Source organism: Cibotium barometz, chromosome 7 (assembly GCF_041138505.1).
Source record: "Cibotium barometz isolate CiBa-2024 chromosome 7, ASM4113850v1, whole genome shotgun sequence".
Lineage (NCBI taxonomy): Eukaryota > Viridiplantae > Streptophyta > Polypodiopsida > Cyatheales > Cibotiaceae > Cibotium > Cibotium barometz.
In genome coordinates this window covers 40,087,724-40,110,162 of record NC_141052.1, presented here as the reverse complement: position 1 = coordinate 40,110,162, position 22,439 = coordinate 40,087,724, and the positions used below count along the sequence as shown (strand labels likewise).

The following is a 22,439-nucleotide window of genomic DNA, read 5'->3' as shown; positions in this document are numbered from 1 at the left end:
GTACCCAATGACCATCATTTGCAGGTTGCTGTCCAGCCTGCATATCACCTATTGGTGGCTCCTGTTCCATGCCATAAGGCTGAAATATAATGCCCGGTATCTCCTCCAACTGTGGTATATCCATAGGGATATCTTCTGCCATATCTGGCTGTCCATTTGGACCATTTTCAGCACCATTTAAGGGCTGGTTTTCCTGCTGTAATGGCTGATTTACAGCCCTTTGTTGTTGTCCATGATGTCCATCATCATCAAAGATGACTCTGCCAGGCTCCTGTTGCCTTGCAGGCTCCTTATACATGCATGTTTCATAAAAAATGACATCATTGCTGCGTATGATCTTTCTATTCATGGGATTCCAAAGTCTATACCCCATTTCACCTCTGTCACCATATCCTAGGAATATGCATTTATGAGACTTAGGATCAAGTTTGGTGCGCATTTCCCTGCGTATGTGCACGTACGCAACGCAACCAAACACTCTCAAGTGCTTGTATGACGGAGGCTTCCCTGTCCATACTTCTTCTGGCACTTTCCCACCAAGCCTCGTGTTAGGTGACCTGTTTATAAGGTGAACGGCTGTCATAACAGCTTCAGCCCAAAAACCATGAGGTAGTGCAGCATGTGACAACATAGAACGGACCTTCTCTTGTATGGTCCTGTTCATCCTCTCTGCTGTCCCGTTTTGTGGAGGATCATAAGGAGTAGAGAGCTCCCTCTTGATGCCTTTAGCATCACAAAAGTCCTGGAACTGTTTGGACATATACTCTCCACCATTGTCGGAATGCAAAGCCTTCAGTGTTTTGCCAGTTTGATTCTCAACAAGAGCAACAAACTTCTCAAACACTGAGAATGTATCACTCTTCAAACGAAGAGGATAAACCCACACCTTGCGTGTGGCATCATCAATAAAAGACAAAATATTTTGCCCCTCCCAAAGAAAGCTGAGGCATCTCACATACATCTGTATGCACAAGCTCTAACTGAGCATCTTTCTGTCCAAGAGCTTTCTTGTGGGGGCACTGTAGTTGCCTACCATATATACAATGCTCACAAAACTGAAAACTTGAAAACTTTAGAGAAGGCAAGTAACCCAAACGAGACAATTGCTCCATTCCCTTGACACTCATGTGTCCCAACCGGCTATGCCACATAGAAATTTCCGGCAGCTCGGTTGCATTTACATTAGCATGGTGACAAACACCTGCATGCATGAAATAAAGAGTGTCCACCTTAGAGCCTCTGGCAACAACCAGTGAGCCCTTACTAATCTTCCACTTTCCACTACCAAATGTGGTAACATAATCAGCATCATCAAGCTGTCCAGTAGAAAGCAGATTCTTCTTGATCTCAGGCACATGCCTGACATCATGGAGCATAAGCTGTGAGCCATCTGAAAATACAAGCCTCACATCACCTCTGCCAAGAATTTTGCATGCATGGTTATCACCCAAATAAACCACTCCTTCATTGCCAGCAGTGTATCTGACAAACAAGTCTCTGCAACCTGTGACATGAAAGGAGGCACCTGAATCAATGATCCATGAGTGCATACCATGACCACCTGTAAGAAGTGAATGGGCATCAAGTGAAGACGTAAAGAGGACCTCATCCTCACTGCCACCTGCATGTGACACATTGATTTCTTCGATCTTGACTCCACTTTTGCCCTTTGGCTTTACATCTTTGGCTTCATCTTTTTCTTTGTCTTTGCCTTTTCCCTTTTCTTTTTGATCATTTTTCCATTTGTAGCATTGTTTTTTAATGTGTCCCTTTTTGCCACAATAATGGCATTCCAAATCCTTTTTGGAGCGAGACTTGCTCCTTCCCCTTTCTTGGCTTTTCCCCCTTTGCTGGGATCTCCCACGTGCATTCATTGCATTGGACTTTCCAACAGAGTTGTTCTTCCTGTTCATCTCTTCTTGAAGAAGAGCACCCTCAACATCTGCATATGACAGCATAGCATTCGAATTGCTAGTGGCTGTCCTAAATGTGTCCCAACTCTCTGGCAAAGTGCATAACAAAAAAGTGGCTTTGAACTCATCGTCCATTGCCAACTTTTGATTAATGACCTGGCTGACAATGCCATTAAACTCATTTAAATGGGCTGTCATAGACGCCCCTTCCTTCATCTGAAGACCTATGAGTTTCTTCAACCAATACACTTTGCTTGAGGCACTTTGTTGGGCATACAAGTCCTGCAATCTCTGCCACATTCCCCAAGCTGTCTTCTCTTCACGAATGCTGAAAAGTAATGAGTCTGACACAGACAACATGATAGTAGATCTTGCCAACTCATCCATATCTTCCCACTCTTCAGCCGTAAGAGAAGCGGGCATCACACCCCTTTCTTTGATAGGCTTGTGCTGCTTTTTCTGAAGCAACACATTGTAGCACTGGGTTTGCCAAATATCATAATTATGTGAGCCTTCAAGCTTCTTGATGTGAAGCAATGAAGAGCTCTCACCTGTGGTTGCCATAGCAAAATGCAACCTGTCAATGCCTGACTCCCTGCAAATGTGCAAACACTGCACCCAAAATGTGCAAACACTGCACCCAAAGCACACAAAGTGCTCACAAATGTTCTCCCAAGCTTTATCTCCCACTGCGGAAGCAAGAATGCAACTTTTCTCCCACTTTTTGTGATGAAAACACCAAAATCTGGTTGCTGCAGATTTTGGACAGCACCTTAAATGTGCTCTTTTGCCCTTCCAAAGTACTGTACAGCAGTACCAAGTGCTCACCAATGATGTACCAAACCTGTACCAGCAATTTCAGCAGCTGAAATTGAATCTTTTGGTCACTCAAAACAGTGTACAGCCATGCCAAAACATGCACAAAGATGTGCCAAATCTGTACCAGCAGGTACAGTAGCAATAAATGCTCTCCTGGCTGTCCAAATGAGTGAAAATCAGACTTTTACAGTCCTGTACACTGCATACAACAGTCCCGAACAGAAATTGGGCAAAAGCCCCTTGACTGCAAGCTGATTTTTGAGGATTCAAGGCATAAATGTCTTGCCTGCTGCTTTGCCAAGCTCAACAAGCATACAAACTTGAAAAGCCCCTTGATTTGAGATCAATTTCTGATCATGCATGGTACATTGACGCACATGAAGGCATCCAGAGTGTTCACGATGCTTCCCCCTGGCCACATATACATCAAATACATGAAAGCCCCTTGATTTACAGGCACATTGAGTGCTTGTAAGGCATCAACACATTATCCACAGCATCAAATGCGATTGCCTGCATGCAAATCAACCAAATCGGCACAAAAGCCCCTTGATTTGCACTGCAATTTGCTGCAATTTTGCCCAAATGTGCGATTTTTCACATCATACAGCATGTATGAGTGCTTAATTGCACAATTACATCAAAAGCCCCAAATTTCGACATCCAATTTCCTGCAAATTGATCCTGATTTGACCAATTTCCTGCAAATTGATCCTGATTGTGACCAATGTCACCCAATTTTGCCAATTTTGCTCAAAAATTGAGCAATTCGGCGCCTGTATTCGCTCAATTAATGATTGCACCTGCTCAATTGCAAATCCCCAAAAAAAAAATTGAGGCAAATACCTTGATTTCTGAATTTTGTTGCAAGAAACTGATGCAGAAAGGGGGAGGCAAAACTGATTCTGCTTGTGTTGATGGAGTTGGCTGCGCTGCAGATTTAGATCACCAGCTGAATGCACGGCGTTCTTCTATGCTCGCCTGCCTACCAGCTGCCACGCCATCGCTCCGCCTGGTGTTTGCCTGGTTCGCTCGCTGCTGAGCGCCTGGCGCCAAGTGCGTGCGCTGGAACTCCACGCTTCACCAGCTTAATGCTGGCGCCTTTGCTTCACGCCCAGCAGTCAGCGCTGGCTCCTTCGCTTCACGCCCAGCAGTCAGTTGCACGTCGACGGGCTCCGTCGGATCCAGCGCTACTTGTTGCCACGTATTCGCCTAGCGCCAGCTATAAGACGAGCTCCGCCCAACGCTAATACGCTGAAGGGCCTTCGCCTAGTGCCTTCTACGCCCAGCGCCAACACCTTCGCTCACACGCTTCGCCTCTTACGCTGAAGGGCCAGCAATGCTATGCTCCTTCGCTCCACGCTCAGATGCAGAAGTGGCTGCCCCAGCCACGCTACAGCCAGGCCTGAGTATGGTCGTGTGCTGCCTCAGCCAGGCCTTGCTGCGAATGTTGATGCCACAACACATCTCACGCTGAAGGGCCAGCGCTCACCACGTTTAATTGCTCCAGTTGATGGAAGCTGAATACGACCAGAACAGACTGAGGGAGGGACCAAGATGGCTCTGATACCAGTTGATGGGGAGAAACCTAAATTAGGGTTAGAGTTCATTCATGGGAGACATACACAGAGAAGCAAGGGAGAGAGAGAGAGAGTTGTGGGGATAAGTCAACTCATGAAAAGCATGAGTGTGTGACTCCCCTATCACACATGTATATTGCACTAGTACACATAGTGCACTTAGTACATTAAAAGTACTAAGTGTACTATGTACTATAACTTATGGGCTTGTACACACTATAAGGGTGGGCATAACGCCTTTACCCCAACAGAATTCACATTCCATTAAAGGGAGCTGTGTCCATAACGCCATCAAACTGAAGAATGCAAAAGATGACCATATATATATATATATATATATATATAACCATGTCATATATTGTAGTCCTCAAGTATCATGCTCACAATAGAGATGACCTCTAGATTCTAGGCTTCTCAGCCATGAAAATAAATTTTCTTGAAATACATTCAAGAATAACATACAACGCTTCTCCTTGCATAACGGTTAGGTGTTCAAAACACATAAACCATGAAGAATAAAAAAGTAATAGCTTTGTAGCCTCAAAGAATACTTAGCTCTTCTTCTTTGCTGAAAACATCATGAAGCCATGAGACAAATAGAAATCCATAATACAAATATAGAAGATAGACACGTGCCAAAGCTGGGAGATCCTATCAAGTAATCCACGATGTTGGTACCTCCTGAGTAAGGAAAGGAGGTGAGGGTGTTGGAGAAATATAACATGTACAAGCTTTGAGGGCCTTACTCTCCCCACGGGAGATGCTGGATTATCCATATACAACCATAAACTTGTCCTTTATCCAATATGGCTATCCAACATGTCCTTCCATAGGCGAACAAACATGTATAACAATCCACATGGCTCTTCCATACACGCATAAACTTGTATGACAACCCATATTGCTCTTCCACAAGCACATAACCTGTAAACCAGCCCATGTGGCTCACCCATGAGCTCATAAACCTGTAGACCAGCACATGTGGTTCATCCATGAGGGCATAAACTTGTAGAACACCTTGTACATTGGATAAAACTAGAAATTTCAGCAAGCTTTAGGATTGTTTTTCGGCAAAACAGTCATCTAGGGTGTGCAAGATGGTGTAGAGTAGTGAAAATCATCTTCCCTAAGTTGGATATGGCTATGGTGGGCTTAGAAATGAAGAGAAATGGTGAAAAAGCAGAGTTTTCAGCCTCCAAAAACCTGCTTGAGGTTCAAAGTCGCCCAAGAGATGACTCTCTCATGTTCAAATAAGCAAGAAAATGCTACAATGCCATGCGTAGAGCTGAATTGACAAGTGTGAGGACACTTGTCGCACTTTTATTCTCTTATTTGCCACATGTCCCAAATCCAAAGGCCAAAAATTCCACAATCTTCAGCTCTAAAAATATCCCAGATGATAGCTAATTTCACATTGTGCTTTGGCAATCCTCGATCTCTATCGAATTCCAGAGGTAATGATGCAAACGGAAATTCCATCAGAGATTGCCAAAAATAGCAACTTCTCCTAAAATTTAGAAGTGATCTCTTTGTGTTCCACCGCATGAGGAATACATGTAAGCACCATGTGGAAACCTGTCTCATTGCTCGATCTCTCCCAAATCCTCAAGAGTTTGCCATACATACTGTCCACTTGACACTTGAGCTCCAAAGCCCATTTCTGTGTCCAAGAAACCATCTTCAAGTGCTTGGACCATGCTATGAAACTTGGTCCTCTATACTAGATGTTAGAAATTGTGCATCTCAGTGTATTTGGGGGAATGCCTAATTATGGGTTTTATCCTATTTTTCTTTCTTTTTAGTTGGTCGTGGGCAGTTGGCCAGCTTCCATAAGTAGTCGGCCAGCTCCCTTTTGCATCACTATAAAAGGGGTCCTCCCATATTCACTTGTTATCTCATCTAACCTATTCACAGGCACATGTTCTACACCATTTGCTGGTTGATATTGCCATTGTAAAGCCTCTTGCTACATAATATGATGTTCATTGTCTGATGTCTCTCCCTCTCCTTTTTCTATGTTTTGCTTCCGCATTGTTCAACTTTATCATGGTATCAGTAGCTTAGGTGACCGGCACTTCGAACGGGGGCAGCAAGTTTCCTTATTGCAAGAAGTTAAGCGTTTTGGGAGCAGAAGAAGGCTTGCGTTTTTGCTACATATGCAGTAGAGAGCTGCGTTTTGTGCAAATTTTCCCGGCGGTTCCGTTTTCCTCACCACTTTGTGACTGTGTTTTCTTCTGGCTACTACATTTTCCTCCTGAAGGCTGTGTTTTCACATTGGTGGCCGCGTTTTTTTGTCTAGGGTGCTGTGTGTCAGCTTTGGTGGCTGCGTTTTTGTTGTGGCAGCAGCTCTTTCTCTCCTATGCTATCTTCTCCATCATCCGTTGTTGGTGGTGCGTGGGCTAAGTTTTCAGCCTTGGGTAGCAGTGGAGGTGTTTCTTCCCGTGTGCTTCAGCCTTGTTGAGAAGGGGCTGTCGGTCTTGTGCTTTCGCGGTGTTTGTGTTTGGAGCAGATCTTTGGATAGCAGTTGGTCCTCTTCTTCGCATGTGGAGCATCACAGCCTTGTGGCATCTTCAGCTTGCCTCTTCTTTGATGGATCTACCTACTTTGTGGATGTTTTCCGGTAAGTTTTGGTGGACTGTTTACTACTGTTGTCCAGCCCCTTCTTCTCTCAGTTTTGCGAGGGGGCTGCATGTTCCTCATACCTCGTTCCGTTGGAGAAGCATTGGAGATTGGTTGTGGAGTGTTCAGATCATTAGTGGAGGTGTGCTATTGCCGTGCATATGGGTTCCCTCTTGGAGGAGACATCTATCCTTGTTTCTCAACAGTAGGTAAGTTTCCCTCCTAGTGGACAGGATCAGGCACTTGCTATAGTGCAACATACAGGACGGTGTCACTGCCTCTCTTCTAGAAAGCAGGTTCATTTGGCCAAGGATTGCAAAACCAAAGGTATAGCCCAGGCTAGGACCAAGTTCTCAAAGAAGGGCAATGATCATATACATGGGCTGGGATTGCCATTGTAAAAGCCTCTTGCTACATAACATGATGTTCATTGTTTGATTTCTCTCTCTCCCCTTTGCTCTCCCTCTCTCCTATATTTTGCTTCCGCATCGTGCAACTTTATCACTCGATAATCCCCCATCCCAAAGCTTGTACATTCTTGATCTTTTGGGCATCCAAAGCCCATCCACACTAATGAATTGTGGAGATGCCCAAAATGGTGACAGTTCCACCCTAGGACTAGAGAACTTATGTGGATGTTGTGGTGGGATATACTTATTTGAGGTTAAGCTCACAATTGATTGTCTCCTACTTGTTGGATTCAAGAGGTTAAGCTTCAAATCCTACTTGAATCTAACAGAAGGGGTAGGTAATGGTATGTCATGTGCATGCACATGTACGTGCTTATCCCAGGGTAGGGGCAGTAGATAAAGAACCAGTTTTGGACTTGACTCTGGAGCTACGGCAGCCAAGGCATGGGCAGGAAGGCGGTGGGAATACCTGGGAGGCTATCGGCCAATGTGCATGAGGAGATATCTCTGCCGGTTGGAGCAGATTGGAGGCTTTGTCCAGGGGACCTGGTTGACAGCAAGTCGGCCAGCCCACCAAGGTCTTCAAGGCCTATAAATAGGCTAGGCTATGCTCCTTGTCATTCATTGAGCCTCCCAATCTTCACTTGCGGTTATGCCCATTCTTTTGGCTAAGCTTTTTGACTGTATATTCACTCCGGAAATATACTCTGGATCCTCCATCCAAAATGACATGTGGTATGGTTTGTCCTCTTACCTTGACCCTGAGAATGAAGGTACAAGAACCCTATTTTTTCCTTTTCTTCCTCTTTTGTCAATTAATCGATTACCTTTCATCCCTCTATACTCCAAGTATCCCTGGAATTTGACCTCACCTCTAGCATTAGTTCTTCCTCTTTTTCTTTTCTTCCTATTTTGTCAATTAATCGATTACCTTTTATCCCTATATCCTCCAAGTATCCTTGGCATTTGACCACACCTCTAGCATTAGTTCTATGGATTACCCACATGATCCTTTGCACATCATCCTCCAATGAATTTTCATGTTTATCAACCCTTTGCGACCCTTTGTGCACCTACAAAAGAATGTCTCCTGCCAATTGGTTGATGCTCATATTGATACTTTGGTCTATGTGGGTCATTCTTATGTATAGGCTCTCGTAAGGATACCTTCTACTTCCTAATTATCGATATTTTTCTTCGGTATAGGCTCTCGTAAGGATACCTTCTACTTTCTAATTAGGATCGTCGGGGTTATAATTAAGGAAGTTGCTCCATCTTTCTCGACTTTCTTTTGACCTTGGTCTTTTCGTGTGAAAGGCTTTCAGGCAACGGTCTAAGGGAGGATGATCCTCCAAGGGGTGGAGTGAGAGTGCCAGACTCAATACTTAGGAAAAGAAGACTAGAGAAAGTGTTAGGGACAGGGCATGAAGGGATAGGGAAGGATGGAACAAATGCAGAGATCTTTGGAGTTGGATTTGGAGAGTGGGCAGGGTTTTCAATGAAAAGGTTTCCATGAGGGGGAAGGATGATAGGTTTGGGACTCCATGAATGGACAATGGGACGATGACAGCCATCCAAGAACAGAAGTTGGAATTCTGTCATCAAGTTTAGTAGAGGGGGATGTCATGTGCATGCACATGTACATGCTGATCCGAGGGCTATTTCGTGAAGGGGCAGCAGATAAAGAACTAGTTTTGGATTTCGACTCTGGAATAACAACTAAGTGTCACATGCACTCTGCACTGTAATGCATGGTGACAAGATGGCTCATCATCAATGCAACACTGTATAGTAGTAGAACCCTCTAGGATTTGATATTTGTCGTACGCCGTGACCCCATTGTAATCCTTAGTTCAAGATATGTTAGGCACGAGCTACGTAAGTCATTCCTGAGCCTTAGAGAGTCAGTCAGTTAGTCAAAGTCCCTTAACCCACTTGGAGAGAATAATTCATGCATATAGAGTCAGTAGAAGCCTTAGGGTCTCATCAATTCATGGTTGCATTTCGCATAACATTCATCCCATATCCACATAAGACCACATAGGCCATGGCAGAATCATCAGAATATTATTCAGCATTATTCTACATTTTTATCATATTTTCTAGCATTTTATTATCATAATTTCAGCATTTATCACATATTATTCAATCGTGTAGCATTTATGATGCAATCGGTCAGCTCTGTAGCATTTATGATGCAGTCGGTCAGCTCTGTAGCCAGCCGACCAGCATCAAACTGTTAGAAGTCATCTCCTGTCTTTATCAGACACCAGGGCCTATGTTGTGGGTGTGCCCGCCCTGTATAGGTGTTTTCTCATTTTTCCTCACTCCCCGTATTTTTCCCCATTTTTCCCATGGTGTGGGAGGCAGTTTTCTGCACCCCGGCTGATCCAGATGGTGGCCGACTGCTGGTCGGATGATCTGGTTGCTGGCCGACTTCCCTGTGTGGTCCCTGACCTCTCCTGCATACTGGCCGACTATGCACAGCTGGCCGACTGCATGTATGGGCTGGTCGTGGACATGTAGGCCAAGTTGGCTGTTCTTGCACAGGCCGATTGCATGTATGGGGACATATAAAATGGCCCCATGGCCCCCACATCATTGTATCCAGTTTTCAGATTCGGGATCTTGTGTATAGAGAAGAGTTACACGCCTATCTCTCTCTCCTTCTCTTGTGCTGTCTATTATCTGCACTCTACTTGCTCTTGTGGTCTCAGATTTGGTTATCATCTCCGCTGCGTATTTTGACATGGTATCAGAGCCTTAGGCTCTTGAAAGATCTTCGGACTTTTCTGAGCAGGAGGGGGATTGTTGTGTTGCTGATTGGTGGACTGTTAGGGACTGTTCGGGAAGAGAAGTAGCAAGAGGAAGGCGGGCTAAGTTGCTGGACAGCCACTTGCAGGTTTAAAGTTTTTTTTCCCACCCCTTTTCAGTTACATCCTCGTGATGGCAGATTTGTTAAGAGCTGGTTGAGAAACATGTGAAGATCCCAACTCTCCCCACGTTCCCAGTAGACCGTCAGTTGGACGGGAACAATTACGGCATCTGGAAGGTTATGATGGAGTCTATGCTGGAATCATATGACCTTGCTGATTTCATCGTTATCATGGTTCCACGGCCGGAAGCAGAGGAAGGGGAGTTACTGACAATGAAGAAGGACTGTGAGGCACAGACACAGATGTGGGATCGTGTCAATGCCAGGGTCCGGTCATTTATCTTCCTCAACTGCACACCGCAAGTAATCACTCACGTTAAGCATATGACGCTGGCCAGAGGCATATGGTAGCACTTGGCTTCTCTTCATAACAGGGTATCGCCCATGAAGAGGATTTCCTTGGAAGTGCAGATGCGGGTTATGAACCCTGTAAAGTCGTCGATGATACGGGAGCACATTAACAAGCTGCAAGCCCTTCAGCAGGAAGTCCTCCAGGCTGGGAAGGAGATATCATCAGAAGATATGGCCATTACTTTGTTGTCCCACTTGCCTGCTGAGTATTCCGCTTTCTACTACTCTTTGATTACTAGTGGCAGGCTCAGCACCATTACCTGGGAGAAGCTTGTGCCCATGGTCTTGGACCAGGAGGAACGTTTCACGAACCCTCCTCACAGCGGAGGTTCGGAGGCCTTAATTGGCCAACGGCCGAAAGGCCGGAATAACAACAAGGGCCAAGGGAAGGCTTCACTGGAGAAGTCTTCTGAGAAGAAGCCTGAAACAGAACGAGAGAAACTGAAGGCCGAGCGGTCCTGCAATGATTGTGGCGAGAAAGGCCACTATTGGAGGAAGTGTCCTGAGCGGACTAGGAAGAGTGCTGATTCTTCAGCCTCAGCTGCAAAGACTCCTGCATTTGTGCACTTAGAGATGATGGACTCCGATGCTTCATCATCTTCGAGCGAGGAGGCAGTTGGCTTCACCGCGAAGGATACTCGAGAATGGATTCTTGACAGTGGTGCTTCCAGGCACATGACTCCGTCCCGTGACTTCTTTTTGGATCTGAAATGGCAGTCAGGTCGCATTTTCATTGGTGACAACTCCACCATTCCGATACACAGTGAGGGCTGGATGGAGATTATGTTGGGTAGGAGGGAAGCTAGCCTGCACACACACACACACACACACACACAACCTCAAGCATAGAGAAACGTGACTGTTGGAAAAGATGTACTCAATAATGATATGAAATGAAAGTACAAGTGAGTACTAAAAGGCCTAGGGCAAAGTGCCCAACACACATAAGTGTGTTCACATGGGGAAAAAACCTGTGTCCAGTCACAGGGAAAAAGTGTCCGTGAGTAAGCTGGGTTCACACCTGAACTAGCCGGGAGTGGACATGACCAACAAACCCCCCTCAAGTGAATGGTGTGAACGGGTAGCAGCAGGGTTATAAAGCTGTGAATGCTGCCCTGTACTATGCTCCACAGTAAGAGTGAACTGCAGTGCCAATGGAAAAAGCAAGCACTATATGACGGGAAAAAGGAGAATCCCCAATGTCATAGTGCTAATGCTAGAGCACAGTAGTACATAAATGCATCACCAGAAATGCATGGCAAAGATCATGTGGACATCAACTGCATCAAATCAAGAGGCATCGCATAATACCCCCCTGAAGGCAAGTACCAAATGCCAAGCTGAACTGCATGTAATCCACATCAATGCTCTGTAACTGCACCAGTGATAAGCATAAGAAGAGGTAGCAGATATACGCATGTGTAAAGGCAACAGGATCCAGAAGTCATGCCTGTGAGACATGCAATGTAAGCTGCAAAAGTGAAACTCATCAATGGAGGATCCGATGAGGAAAAATCAGCAATGGGAAAAGCTGAAAATGGGGAGAAAAAGTGGGGGCTCGAGGCGGGCATCAGCCAATGCTATGAGAGGATAGGTAAACTCTCAGCGATGCCATGATCAGTGGCATGTATGGCAAATGTAAAGATGCATAATCCCACAATGAATAATATACATGTGACATGTCAAAACCATGAGAGCAAGTCAACACTGGCCAAGTGTGTAAAAGGCACTCCCAGTAAACATCACATGTGAGAAAGTGACAATGTCAACACTGTAGAAACAATCCCGCTGCAAGGGAAAACATCATAAAAGGCATCTCCAGTAGACATCACATAAGAGAAAGCGTCTAGCATAGACCAACATAATGGTCAACAAGCATAAGTGACCATGAGGCATCACTAATTGCATGTGGGTAAGTAGAATCCCCCCTGAAATGCATCTGCCAGACAATGCATACCATGGAGTACAGACTATAAAGCATAGTCATCAAAAGCAATGGCATTAGAAGACATCTTTGCAGGCAATGAAGATGTAAGTGTCAAGGCTGACACATGTGTAGCCAAATTGGCTTGATCTGCACCTGTGGAAGAAGATGCCAGTTGCTTCTTTTTTTCACTCTCAATACGCTTCCTGCATTCCTCTATGGTGTGCCTTGTTTTCCTGCAATAGTTACAACTTACAACGCTTTTTCTTTTTAGGCTTGTCCTCTGTCTTGGGAGGATTCGATGGGCTAGGTTTAGGCCCAGATCTATTCCCACAAAAAGGAGCAGCCATTGCTGACTCAACAGACATCATGTTGTTTCTGTTGGAACGAGATTGCTCTTCACTGAGCAAGAGAGTCACAAGGTTGTCAAAAGTGACCGCATTAGGTGCATTGCCAGCCAACAACCGCAAAGTGGTGCCAAATGTATGATAAGAGTCAGGCAAGTTGCGCAAAACTGTCTGAACAAGATAGCTATCTGTCAAAACCTCATCAATGTTAATGAGCTGCTCTCGTAGGTCCTTCACATGCGTAAGGTACTGATCGATAGAGTCACCTTCGAGCATGCGGTCAGTCTCAAGCTTGCCCCAAAGGTAAGCTACATGAGCCTCATTGCGACCTGAATACAATGTCGCCAAGGTATCCCAAGCACCCTTTGCAGTGGTGCAAGATCGAATGTGTGGAATGATATGCCTGCGGCACGAGAGAGCAATCAATGCATGGGCCTGAGCATCCCTAGCATCCCAAGTACGCTGTTGCTGAGTAGGAGGAAGACGAGGAGGTGGACCTGCAGGAGGATGAGCGGGAATCACTTCCCCTTCCGCTGGAGCAGGTGCAAGAGGAAGCTCCTCAGTGCCATCCACATACAACCATACATTTTTGGCAACCAAAACATGACGCATCATATAAGCCCACATAGGGTAGTTGTCCCCATTGAGCTTGTCCTCTTGAAATAGCATTCCAAAGAGGTCATTATTACTGTTGGCAATGATAGGACAGCAAATCTGTCACAAGTCACCACGAGTATGCAATGTCCAGCAAAGCCGTAAGAATGCGGGAGATAAATAGCAGGATAACCAATGGATTGAAAGGGAACTCCTTCACCACGAGAAATACATATGCATGTCCCAAATCTGCAAGTGTACTACACGATAATGCAAATCTGTCAAAGTGTCCACAATGGCAATATATACTGCAGCAAACCACAAATGTATACATGTGCCGTGAAAAACACAATCAGCTGACACCTGTAAGAGCTGCAAGTGCTCAAATCCTGGCAGATCAAATGTAAATTGGTCGAATGCTCCAAAAATGGGCTCAATGTAGAAAAGCCCTAATTTGTAGGCAACCAATTAGACCACATTTGAACCAGATCTGCACCTGTAAATCTGCTAATGTGTTTGTCACTTGTACCAAGTGCTGTAATGCCCAAAAATTGGGGGAAATGCCCCAATGCCAACCAAATGTGCCTGTAATACCCAAAAATTTAGGGGGAAATGCTCCAATGCCAACCAAATGTACCTGCAATACCCAAAATTACTTGCAAATAGTATCAATTTCTGCAAAATCCCCAAATTTCTAGTGCAATTATGCACCAAATGTGCTGAAATCAACGCCAATGTGTGCCAATGTTGCAATTGCAGGCTCAATGGTGAAAAGCCCCAAATTTCAATAGGTAAATTGTGCAATTTCAGGTCAAAAATTTGTAAATCCCTCAAACTTTGCAGATCTGAGATTTGGAGTTGCTTTGGGCAGATCTAAGATGTTGGTACTATTCAGGGCGGTGAGTTGTGAGGCAACGCACTGATCTGAGTCGGTACAGGGTGCAGGTACAGTCACACAGGCGACGGCGATGCAGGGGCGATGGGCGGCGTACGATGCAGGCGGCGCAAGGCAGTGCAGGGCAGATCTGAAGATGACGACGGCTACGAACGTAGATTTGATGGGTGACTCAGATTTGAGCAACGACGGCGGCGGCGCAGATCCGAGCGGCGGCGGCGGCGCACACAGGGCGGCGCAGATCTGAGCGGTGGCGGCAGCGCACACAGAGGGCGTACGAGCGGCAGCGGCGGGTAGTTGAGGACGGCAAGGCGGCTACAGGGTGGCAGTGGCAAGGCGGATGCAAAGGATAGTAGGGGAAACCCTAACCCTAATGCAACAAAACCCTAATGCAGGATGTGTGCAATAGGTTGAAGCTCAAGCTCTGAAGGGCAGCAGGGGGCAAACCCTAACCCTAACCCTAACGAGGCTTTGATACCAATGTTGGGTAGGAGGGAAGCTAGCCTGCACACACACACACACACACACACACACACACACACACACACACACACACACAACCTGAAGCACAGAGAAACGTGAGAGTGCTGGAAAAGATGTACTCAATAATGATATGAAATGAAAGTACAAGTGAGTACTAAAAGGCCTAGGGCAAAGTGCCCAACACACATAAGTGTGTTCACACGGGGGAAAAACCTGTATCAGTCACAAGGAAAAAGTGCCCGTGAGTAAGCTGGGTTCACACCTGAACCAGCCGGGAGTGGACATGACCAACAGATTATTCCCGACGGCAAGGGGGGCAAGCATGCCTCCCGTGTTCTTTACGTCCCTGCTCTTGGTTCTTTACGTCCCGTGTTAGTGCATGAAGTATGCAAGACTGGCTTTCGGGTGGAATTTGATGGGCATTCAGTTGCTCTACGGGACTGTGAGACTGGCCAGGTTGTTTGGGAATGCGGTGTGGAGAATGGTATCTACAAGCTCTCTGCACTCTCCTCATTGACAGGTTCTCAGGTCGGAGATCTGTGGCACTTTCGTTTTGGCCACTTAAATGTGGATGCACTGTGGCGAGCTTTCCGGGACCAGATGGTGGTTGGCTTGCCAGATGTTGGCAGGAGGCAAGGACGTTGCAGTTCTTGCATGCGTGGTAAGCAGCACAGGGAATCCTTTCCGAAGCAGGCTTCCAGGCGGGCTTCAAAACCATTGGAGTTGATTCACACTGACTTGTGTGGACCTCAGCAGACACCATCATTGGGAGGATCTCTCTATTTTATGCTACTTGTTGATGATTGTACCAGATTCACGTGGGTCTACTTTCTTTCACAGAAGGACCAAGCTTTTGCACGGTTCAAGGATTGGCACGTGATGGTGGAAAAAGAGTCTGGATTACTCTCAGGGCTGACAAAGGGGGTGAATTCTCCTCGAATGTATTTCTCAGATTTTGTGCAGATCATGGCATCAAGAGAGAACTGGCCAATACAGGATCGCCTTCAGAGAATGGAGTTGTAGAACGCAAAAACAGGACTGTGGTGGAGATGGCGAGGACCATGTTGGAGCATCGTGATCTTCCTCGTCCACTTTGGGGAGAGGCTGTGGCAACGGCTGTCCATACCCTCAACCGGTCTCCAACGACTTCAGTACCTAATATGACTCCGTTTGAGGCATACTTTGGCAGGAAACCTTGATGTCTCGCACTTCCGTGTTTTTGGAAGTGATGCGTATGTACATATTCCGAAGAAGCAGAGGGGGAAGCTTGACTTCAAATCCCGCAAGCTTATATTTGTGGGGTATAATTCTCTTTCCAAGGGATACAGGTTGTATGATCCAGAGAGGAATGAGATTGTTGTCAGCCGGGATGTGGTCTTTGATGAGCATGTTTCAGTATCCACTGTCGAGGAGCCGCCACTTCTTGGAGATCCAGAAGAGTCTGATGATGATTCCCAGACCATTGTTCCAGTTGATCAACCTCAGTCGGTACAGGAGGTTGAGCCTACAGCTGGAGTAGAGCCTCCGCATCGGCAGGAGGCTCCACGATCGGTTCGAGTACCCAGGTGGTTGTTGGACACCCTTCGCTTAGATTTGTCTTCAATCTTATAAAGCCATGATTTGCTGCTTTGAAGCAGGAGACTTATACTGATGTTTGGTTTGTGCGAGATGTTACCATGCTTTTTGCTTAGATTTGTCTTCAATCTTATAAAGCCATGATTTGCTGCTTTGACTTACACTTTGGTTTGATTTTTGCTCCCACCCTATCAGCTGCCATGTCTTGACTACTTTTAGAACTTCATTCTGTTTTAAGACCATTTAAGTAGTTTCTTTGTTGTTCAACGCCATCATACTCCTTGAAAGTGGAACCTTCAAGTATGCCTTGTGAGTTTTTGGTTTTAGACCAGCTTGTCATCACGCTCTTGGAAAGGAGAAACCTTAAAGTATTTTTAAAAGGAATTTCCTGTGTTAAGGATAATTTGGCATTAGATTTGTGTGCACGCACACAGGACAAGCACGTTGACTGATGGGATTTTGAATTTGTGCAGCGTGCTAAGGTTTACAGGTTAAATGATGCAGGAAATTGGGATGACAAAGGCACTGGTCATGTTTCTGTAGAATATTTGGAGGTAATAGACTCTCAGTGGAATGTGCAATCTGAAAAGGTTTGTATTGTTATCATTCATGTTTATTGGGTTTTTTTTTTGGGATGTATACAGCGATCAGAGGCAGTCGGCCTTGTAGTTATTGATGAGGAGGACAACGCAACATTATTGGTGCACCGCATTTCGGCAGATGACATTTATCGCAGGGCAGAAGGTATGACAGTGGAGTGGAAGTTTCAAAAAATTTTGTGCACGTGTTGCTGGTTTGGATGCTTTGATGATATGGTGAGAAAGAAATAAGTGTTGAATTAACGGAGAACCTTATGCAGGTAGAATTTTCACAAGTGAATATTGTTTTTAAAAAGGTCACCTCCTATGCACCACAAAAGATCCATATCAATAATGACTGAGCTTTTTAATGATCTTAAGTGCCAACTTCAGAAAAACCTCGCCACACACATTTCTGAATCTTCACAAAGATGTAATCCCCTTTTTTGACATCCCATCTGTGCTTATTTACTTCTTTACAAAGATTTAATCCCCCTTTTTTGACATCCCATCTGTGCTTATTTACTTCTCTTGTCGTTTCTTCTGTTGATTCCAAAAGGGGATTAAATCTTTACAAAGATTTAATCCCCTTTTTTGACATCCCATCTGTGCTTATTTACTTCTCTTGTCGTTTCTTCTGTTGAGTCCAAATGTTCTTGGTTAACACTCTGAACCACCTTATGTGTATTAGAGGTCAGTGCTCCCACTTCAAGGCATTTGCTAGATCATGTTTGTAAAGTCCCCGTTATGAGGAGAAGCTATGTTTGAACAGCAACATGTTTGGGATCTTGGTTTCACATGAGCGGTAAGTAAAATTAGACCTTATGGCAAGACAACATACATTGAGTGTGCTGGCTTTTGGAGATTTTTTCTGGTCGGTCGTTCGTTCGTTCAAGGTGGCACCTTTGGATCAGGTGGTTGTTATTCGAGAGGCTACCCATGGTTGTATAATTATGTGGGTATGGTCTACCACAAGGAGAATATGCTGACATTCCAAGACAGTTTCGGTTGACACGGAGGTGGTTGGGGAACCTTTGCCATTATATGGCAGTGGTATCCGCTCTTTAGATGAAGTGGACGATATGCGAGGGTGGTCACACATGCATGGTGTATGTTTGGGCTATGAAGTCGGATGATTTGGAGGATTTGGTGGGAGACAGTGTCAAATCCCCACGGATCTCCTCGTAGAACGCTCTTGAAACATGACTCGAAACCTGCAAAACAAAGCCAAACAACGTGAAGGGGATGGAGGCCTGACTCACCACCCAACCTTGACAGCCGAGGGCAAAACCCACAAGTCTTGGTTGTTCCCAGTGAGCCACGAGTTGAGCTAACTAGCTAGACGCACCGACCAATCTCTACCCCATGACATCCCATACCACCAAGGAGCTGCCCTTGCGGGCCTTGAGACTACTGCCGGCCTCGGCTGCATGAAGCAGGTGCACGTTTGCACTAGATCTAGGCTCCTGACCATAGAGCTCTCGCAAAGACTCGCGAGACTCTATGAACAACTGACTAACCTTGGCCACCCTTTTATAGGCTCTTGGCCGGTCACCGGGCGTCTACGGTTGGGCGCTCGCCCGTCAGTCTACCAGCTCGCCAATCAGCATGCCTAGCTTTAAGCTTCCCCAAAGCCTCGAAGCTAGTCTTGTGTGCATGTTGTACATGGTAGATACACTTTGTGCACATGACATACTCCCCTTCCTCTTAAGAGCTCACTCCTGAGCTCAGTAAAAACCTAGGGTAGTTCCTCTTGAAGGGTAGTCAATGTTTCCCATGTAGCGTCCTCCTCAACACAATCCTTCCACTTGATCTTGTATTCCATGAGTAGTGTATGCCATAATCGTCTTTCACGAAATCCAAGAATCTTTTCCGGTTCGTGTGGCACAAATGTCATATCCTCGACATCTATGATTTCTTGAGGAGTAACTAACTGGTTTGTTCCACCCAGTACTTTCTTAAGTCTACTAACATGAAATACGGGATGAACTTTCACATGAGAAGGCAAGTCCAATTCATATGCAACTGAACCAATTCGGTGTATAACCCGAAATGGTCTTCAGTATCTAGGGGATAATTTCGGAGATCGACCTGTCCCTAAAGTCTCGGAATCTTTCGAAACTCGCAAATACACCATCGTTCTCTGAGAGAACTCTCTCGGTGAACGATGTCTATTAGAATAAAATTTGTCTTTGTCTTGAGCACTTCTAACATTTTTTGCTGTCTTGCAAAAAAGTACGCGTTGCATCATGCTGAAGTCTTGAAAATCCCACGGTAACAAGTGATCTAGGTTGAAAAATGGTACATAAGCATAATAGGACCAAAACCTGTACTCGTATGCTTAGTACTATTATATGCAAATTCTAACATAGGAAGATAATCCTCCCATGAACTTTGTCTTTTGGAGACATATGCACGAAGCATATCCTCCAAGTCTGATTCACCCTTTCAGTTTGGCCATCAGATTGAGGATGATATGAGGAACTCAAATTCAAAGTTGTTTCCAACTTCTCAAAAACAAACCTCCAAAAGTCACTTGTAAACTTAGAGTCCCTATCACTGACTATGTCCTACGCGGTAACCCGTACAGTCTAAACAATTGCTCGATAAACTACCTTGCTAATTGCGTATTTGTAACGGTCTTCCGTGTGGGCAAAAATCTAGCCATTTTTGTCAAGCGGTCCACCACAACCCAAATATAATCGTGGCCTTGACGTGTTCTTGGTAATCCGATAATAAAATCCATGGAAATACTTTCCCATTTATTACTTGGGATTTGCAAAGAATGCAACATCCCAGCTTGTCTAAAGCGTATCCCTAGCCCAGCTCGCCAATCAACCTGCCTAGCTTTAAGCTTCCCCAAGTCTCGAAGCTAGTCTTGTGTGCGTGTTGCACATGGTAGATACACTCTATGCACATGATAGACATGCATCACATTTTGGACAAGAATGGACATCTGTCTAGTACCGATCTGGTCGAGGAGTTACCTTTGTCTCGATCAGAGGACCGTTGTCTCGTGTCCCGCATGGGATGAACAGTCCTGAGCTGGGGTATACATTTGCATGTGGACTATTGGGCGTTCATAAGCTTATTGTCAACAAGAAGTTCCCGCTCTTTTGCATTGATGACTTGTTGGATCACCTCGCAAGAGTGAAGTTGATTTAGTAAGTTGGATCTAAAATCGAGATACCATCAAGCTTGTATATATCCAAATGATATTCAAGATAGCTTTCCAGACTTAGTTAGGATTATTTGTGATGCCATTTGGGTTGACGAATGCCCCGACTACCTTCAACAAGATGATGTTTCAGATTTTTCAGCCTTTTATCATTGTCTTCAGATATCTTGGTCTATAGCAAGATTAAAGATGAACATGGGAAGCATGTGGAGATGGCCTTATGTCAGTTGTTGCTTCACTCTCAACAGACCAAATTTTTCATGTGGTGAAAATTGGGACACATGTCTCAATGGATTTGGAGAAGATTAAGGCCATTGTTTTGTGGCCAGTATTGGAAAATGTGCATGTGCTTTGAGGATTTCTTGGGCTAAGAGTATTTTATCGGAGCATCCTCAACTTGATGGGGAGCATATTGAGGTTGAGCAAGAGGAGGAGGTTGAAGGAGTGGAAAAATCTTACTTTGAGGAGCAAATGGCCAAACTCCGGACTGATTTATAGGCTGATATTCAGAAATTGCGGGACGAGGTGATACTCCTTCAGAGGGGAGTGCTTGGATCAGCCCCTACTCTAGGTAATCATGCAATCCAAAAACTGTAGAGTTGAACATACAATCAGAACATGAACTAGGGCGAGAAAGTACAATAACTGACGTACTTGTCAAAGACAACTGTTAGCTGCCTTTGGCTTGGGTCCTGCGTTGGTCTTGGCATCCTTCTTCTTCGGGCACTCGTTACGCATATGTCCTTTTTCTTCGCAGTTGAAGCAACGTCCCTCCTTCTTGAGCTTCAAAGCCTTGAGGAGACGTTTTTTCTTTGCTGGGGTCGAAGTAGAATTCTTCAAAGATTGGTCCGAAGCATAGACACAAGAAATGCCCGTTTCCAAGGGTGGAAACGTGAAAACACGTTTTTTTGGATCCATGAAGCATGAAACGCTGAAGAATCGCTAATCGACTAGCAACGGGCATTTCTCACAGGGATCGCATGAAAAGGCGGTTGGAAACGGGCAGGAACGTGCAAAGGTGACCGTTTTTTTTAAAATGTTTGAAGCTCGTTTTTTTTAAATACATTTGAAGCCCGTTTTTTTATATAGAAAAGCATAGCTATTTTTTTAAAAATAAAAAACGTGGCAAGATAGAAAAGCGCAGCCCGTTTTTTTTAATAGACAAGGGCAGCCCGTTTTTTCCCCAAAAAAAAAGTGTAGCACGTTTTTTTCCTTCCGTTTTTTTTTTCCCTAAACGTTGGACATAAGCTTCCTTCCGTTTTTTTCTAAACGTTGGGCTGTGGGCCGTTTTCTTATGTTATGTACGTTGGGCTATGGACCTGTGGTTGTAGAATCTGTATAATAAACAGATGGGGAGGTACTTTCTCGCAAGAGTCTCTCTCTCCATCAACCATAGTGCAGCCAGTTCCTCTTTCTTTCTCTCTCTACACCAAACCTGGCCCCTTTCTCTTGTATTATTCCTACTCTCTCTCTCTCTCTCTCTCTCTCTCTCTTCTTTCTCTCTCTCTCTCGCAAAGGCTGCAAACAAAGAAGATTCTACGTGCAGAGTTGGTCCCGGAGCCAAACTTGTGTAAGCTCCAGTAGGTATTTTTTTAAATCAATATTTGCATATGCCTTTTTTTTGCATTTTTTGAGGGCTTCAATTCACCCTTTTTTTTTCCCCTAAATTATAAGTTCTTTCAACTCCTGCCTGTAATATTTTGGTGAGTGGTGAGGCCTTTTCATGTGGGTGTGCTTGCTAGTATGACGTTCTATGAGCAAACTGTTTGCTTTTGTCGCTCGTGTGTGGCGGAACGACAATATATCGAAACTGCCGGATGTGGTTGCCCTTTGCCATTAAGGGAAAGCCTAGATTTGGTTGATGCGATTCGAAAGAGGGCCCATATGTTTGTATCCTGAACTTATTCTACGGAAATATTAATGGAAAAATAACGCTCGCTTTGTCGCTTGCTCATTAATTTGCACAATGTAGTCCAAATGTTTTTTTCATTTCTTATTGAAACCTACTATGTAATATTGGCAGCGTCAATTATGGCTCCAAAGAGCACCATCGTGTCTAGCTCGAGGAGGCTACGGCCATGCCGTTCGGGCCTCCTCCAACAGTGCCCATGGGAGCTTCAATGAGGCAGAGCACTCTTCCAGGTCGGTGGGATCCTAAGAAGAAGGAGGTGGTGGATGTAGCAGTCGGTCGTTTCTTCTACCATGATGCCATCGCCTTCCAAGCAGCCCGGAGCTTCT

At 45.1% G+C, this 22,439-nt stretch overlaps 1 protein-coding gene across 1 annotated transcript in view; it reads left to right on the top strand.

Annotated features, from left to right (window-relative positions):
- The window catches only part of LOC147637003 (uncharacterized), a 64,422-nt gene that overhangs the window by 6,378 nt on the left and 35,605 nt on the right, over positions 1-22,439 (top strand). Inside the window, exons 2-3 of the mRNA XM_086800606.1 lie at positions 16,919-16,999; positions 17,090-17,189. Of these exons, the coding sequence (XP_086656732.1) occupies positions 16,919-16,999; positions 17,090-17,189 (181 nt within the window). The remainder of the gene's footprint in view (positions 1-16,918; positions 17,000-17,089; positions 17,190-22,439) is intronic.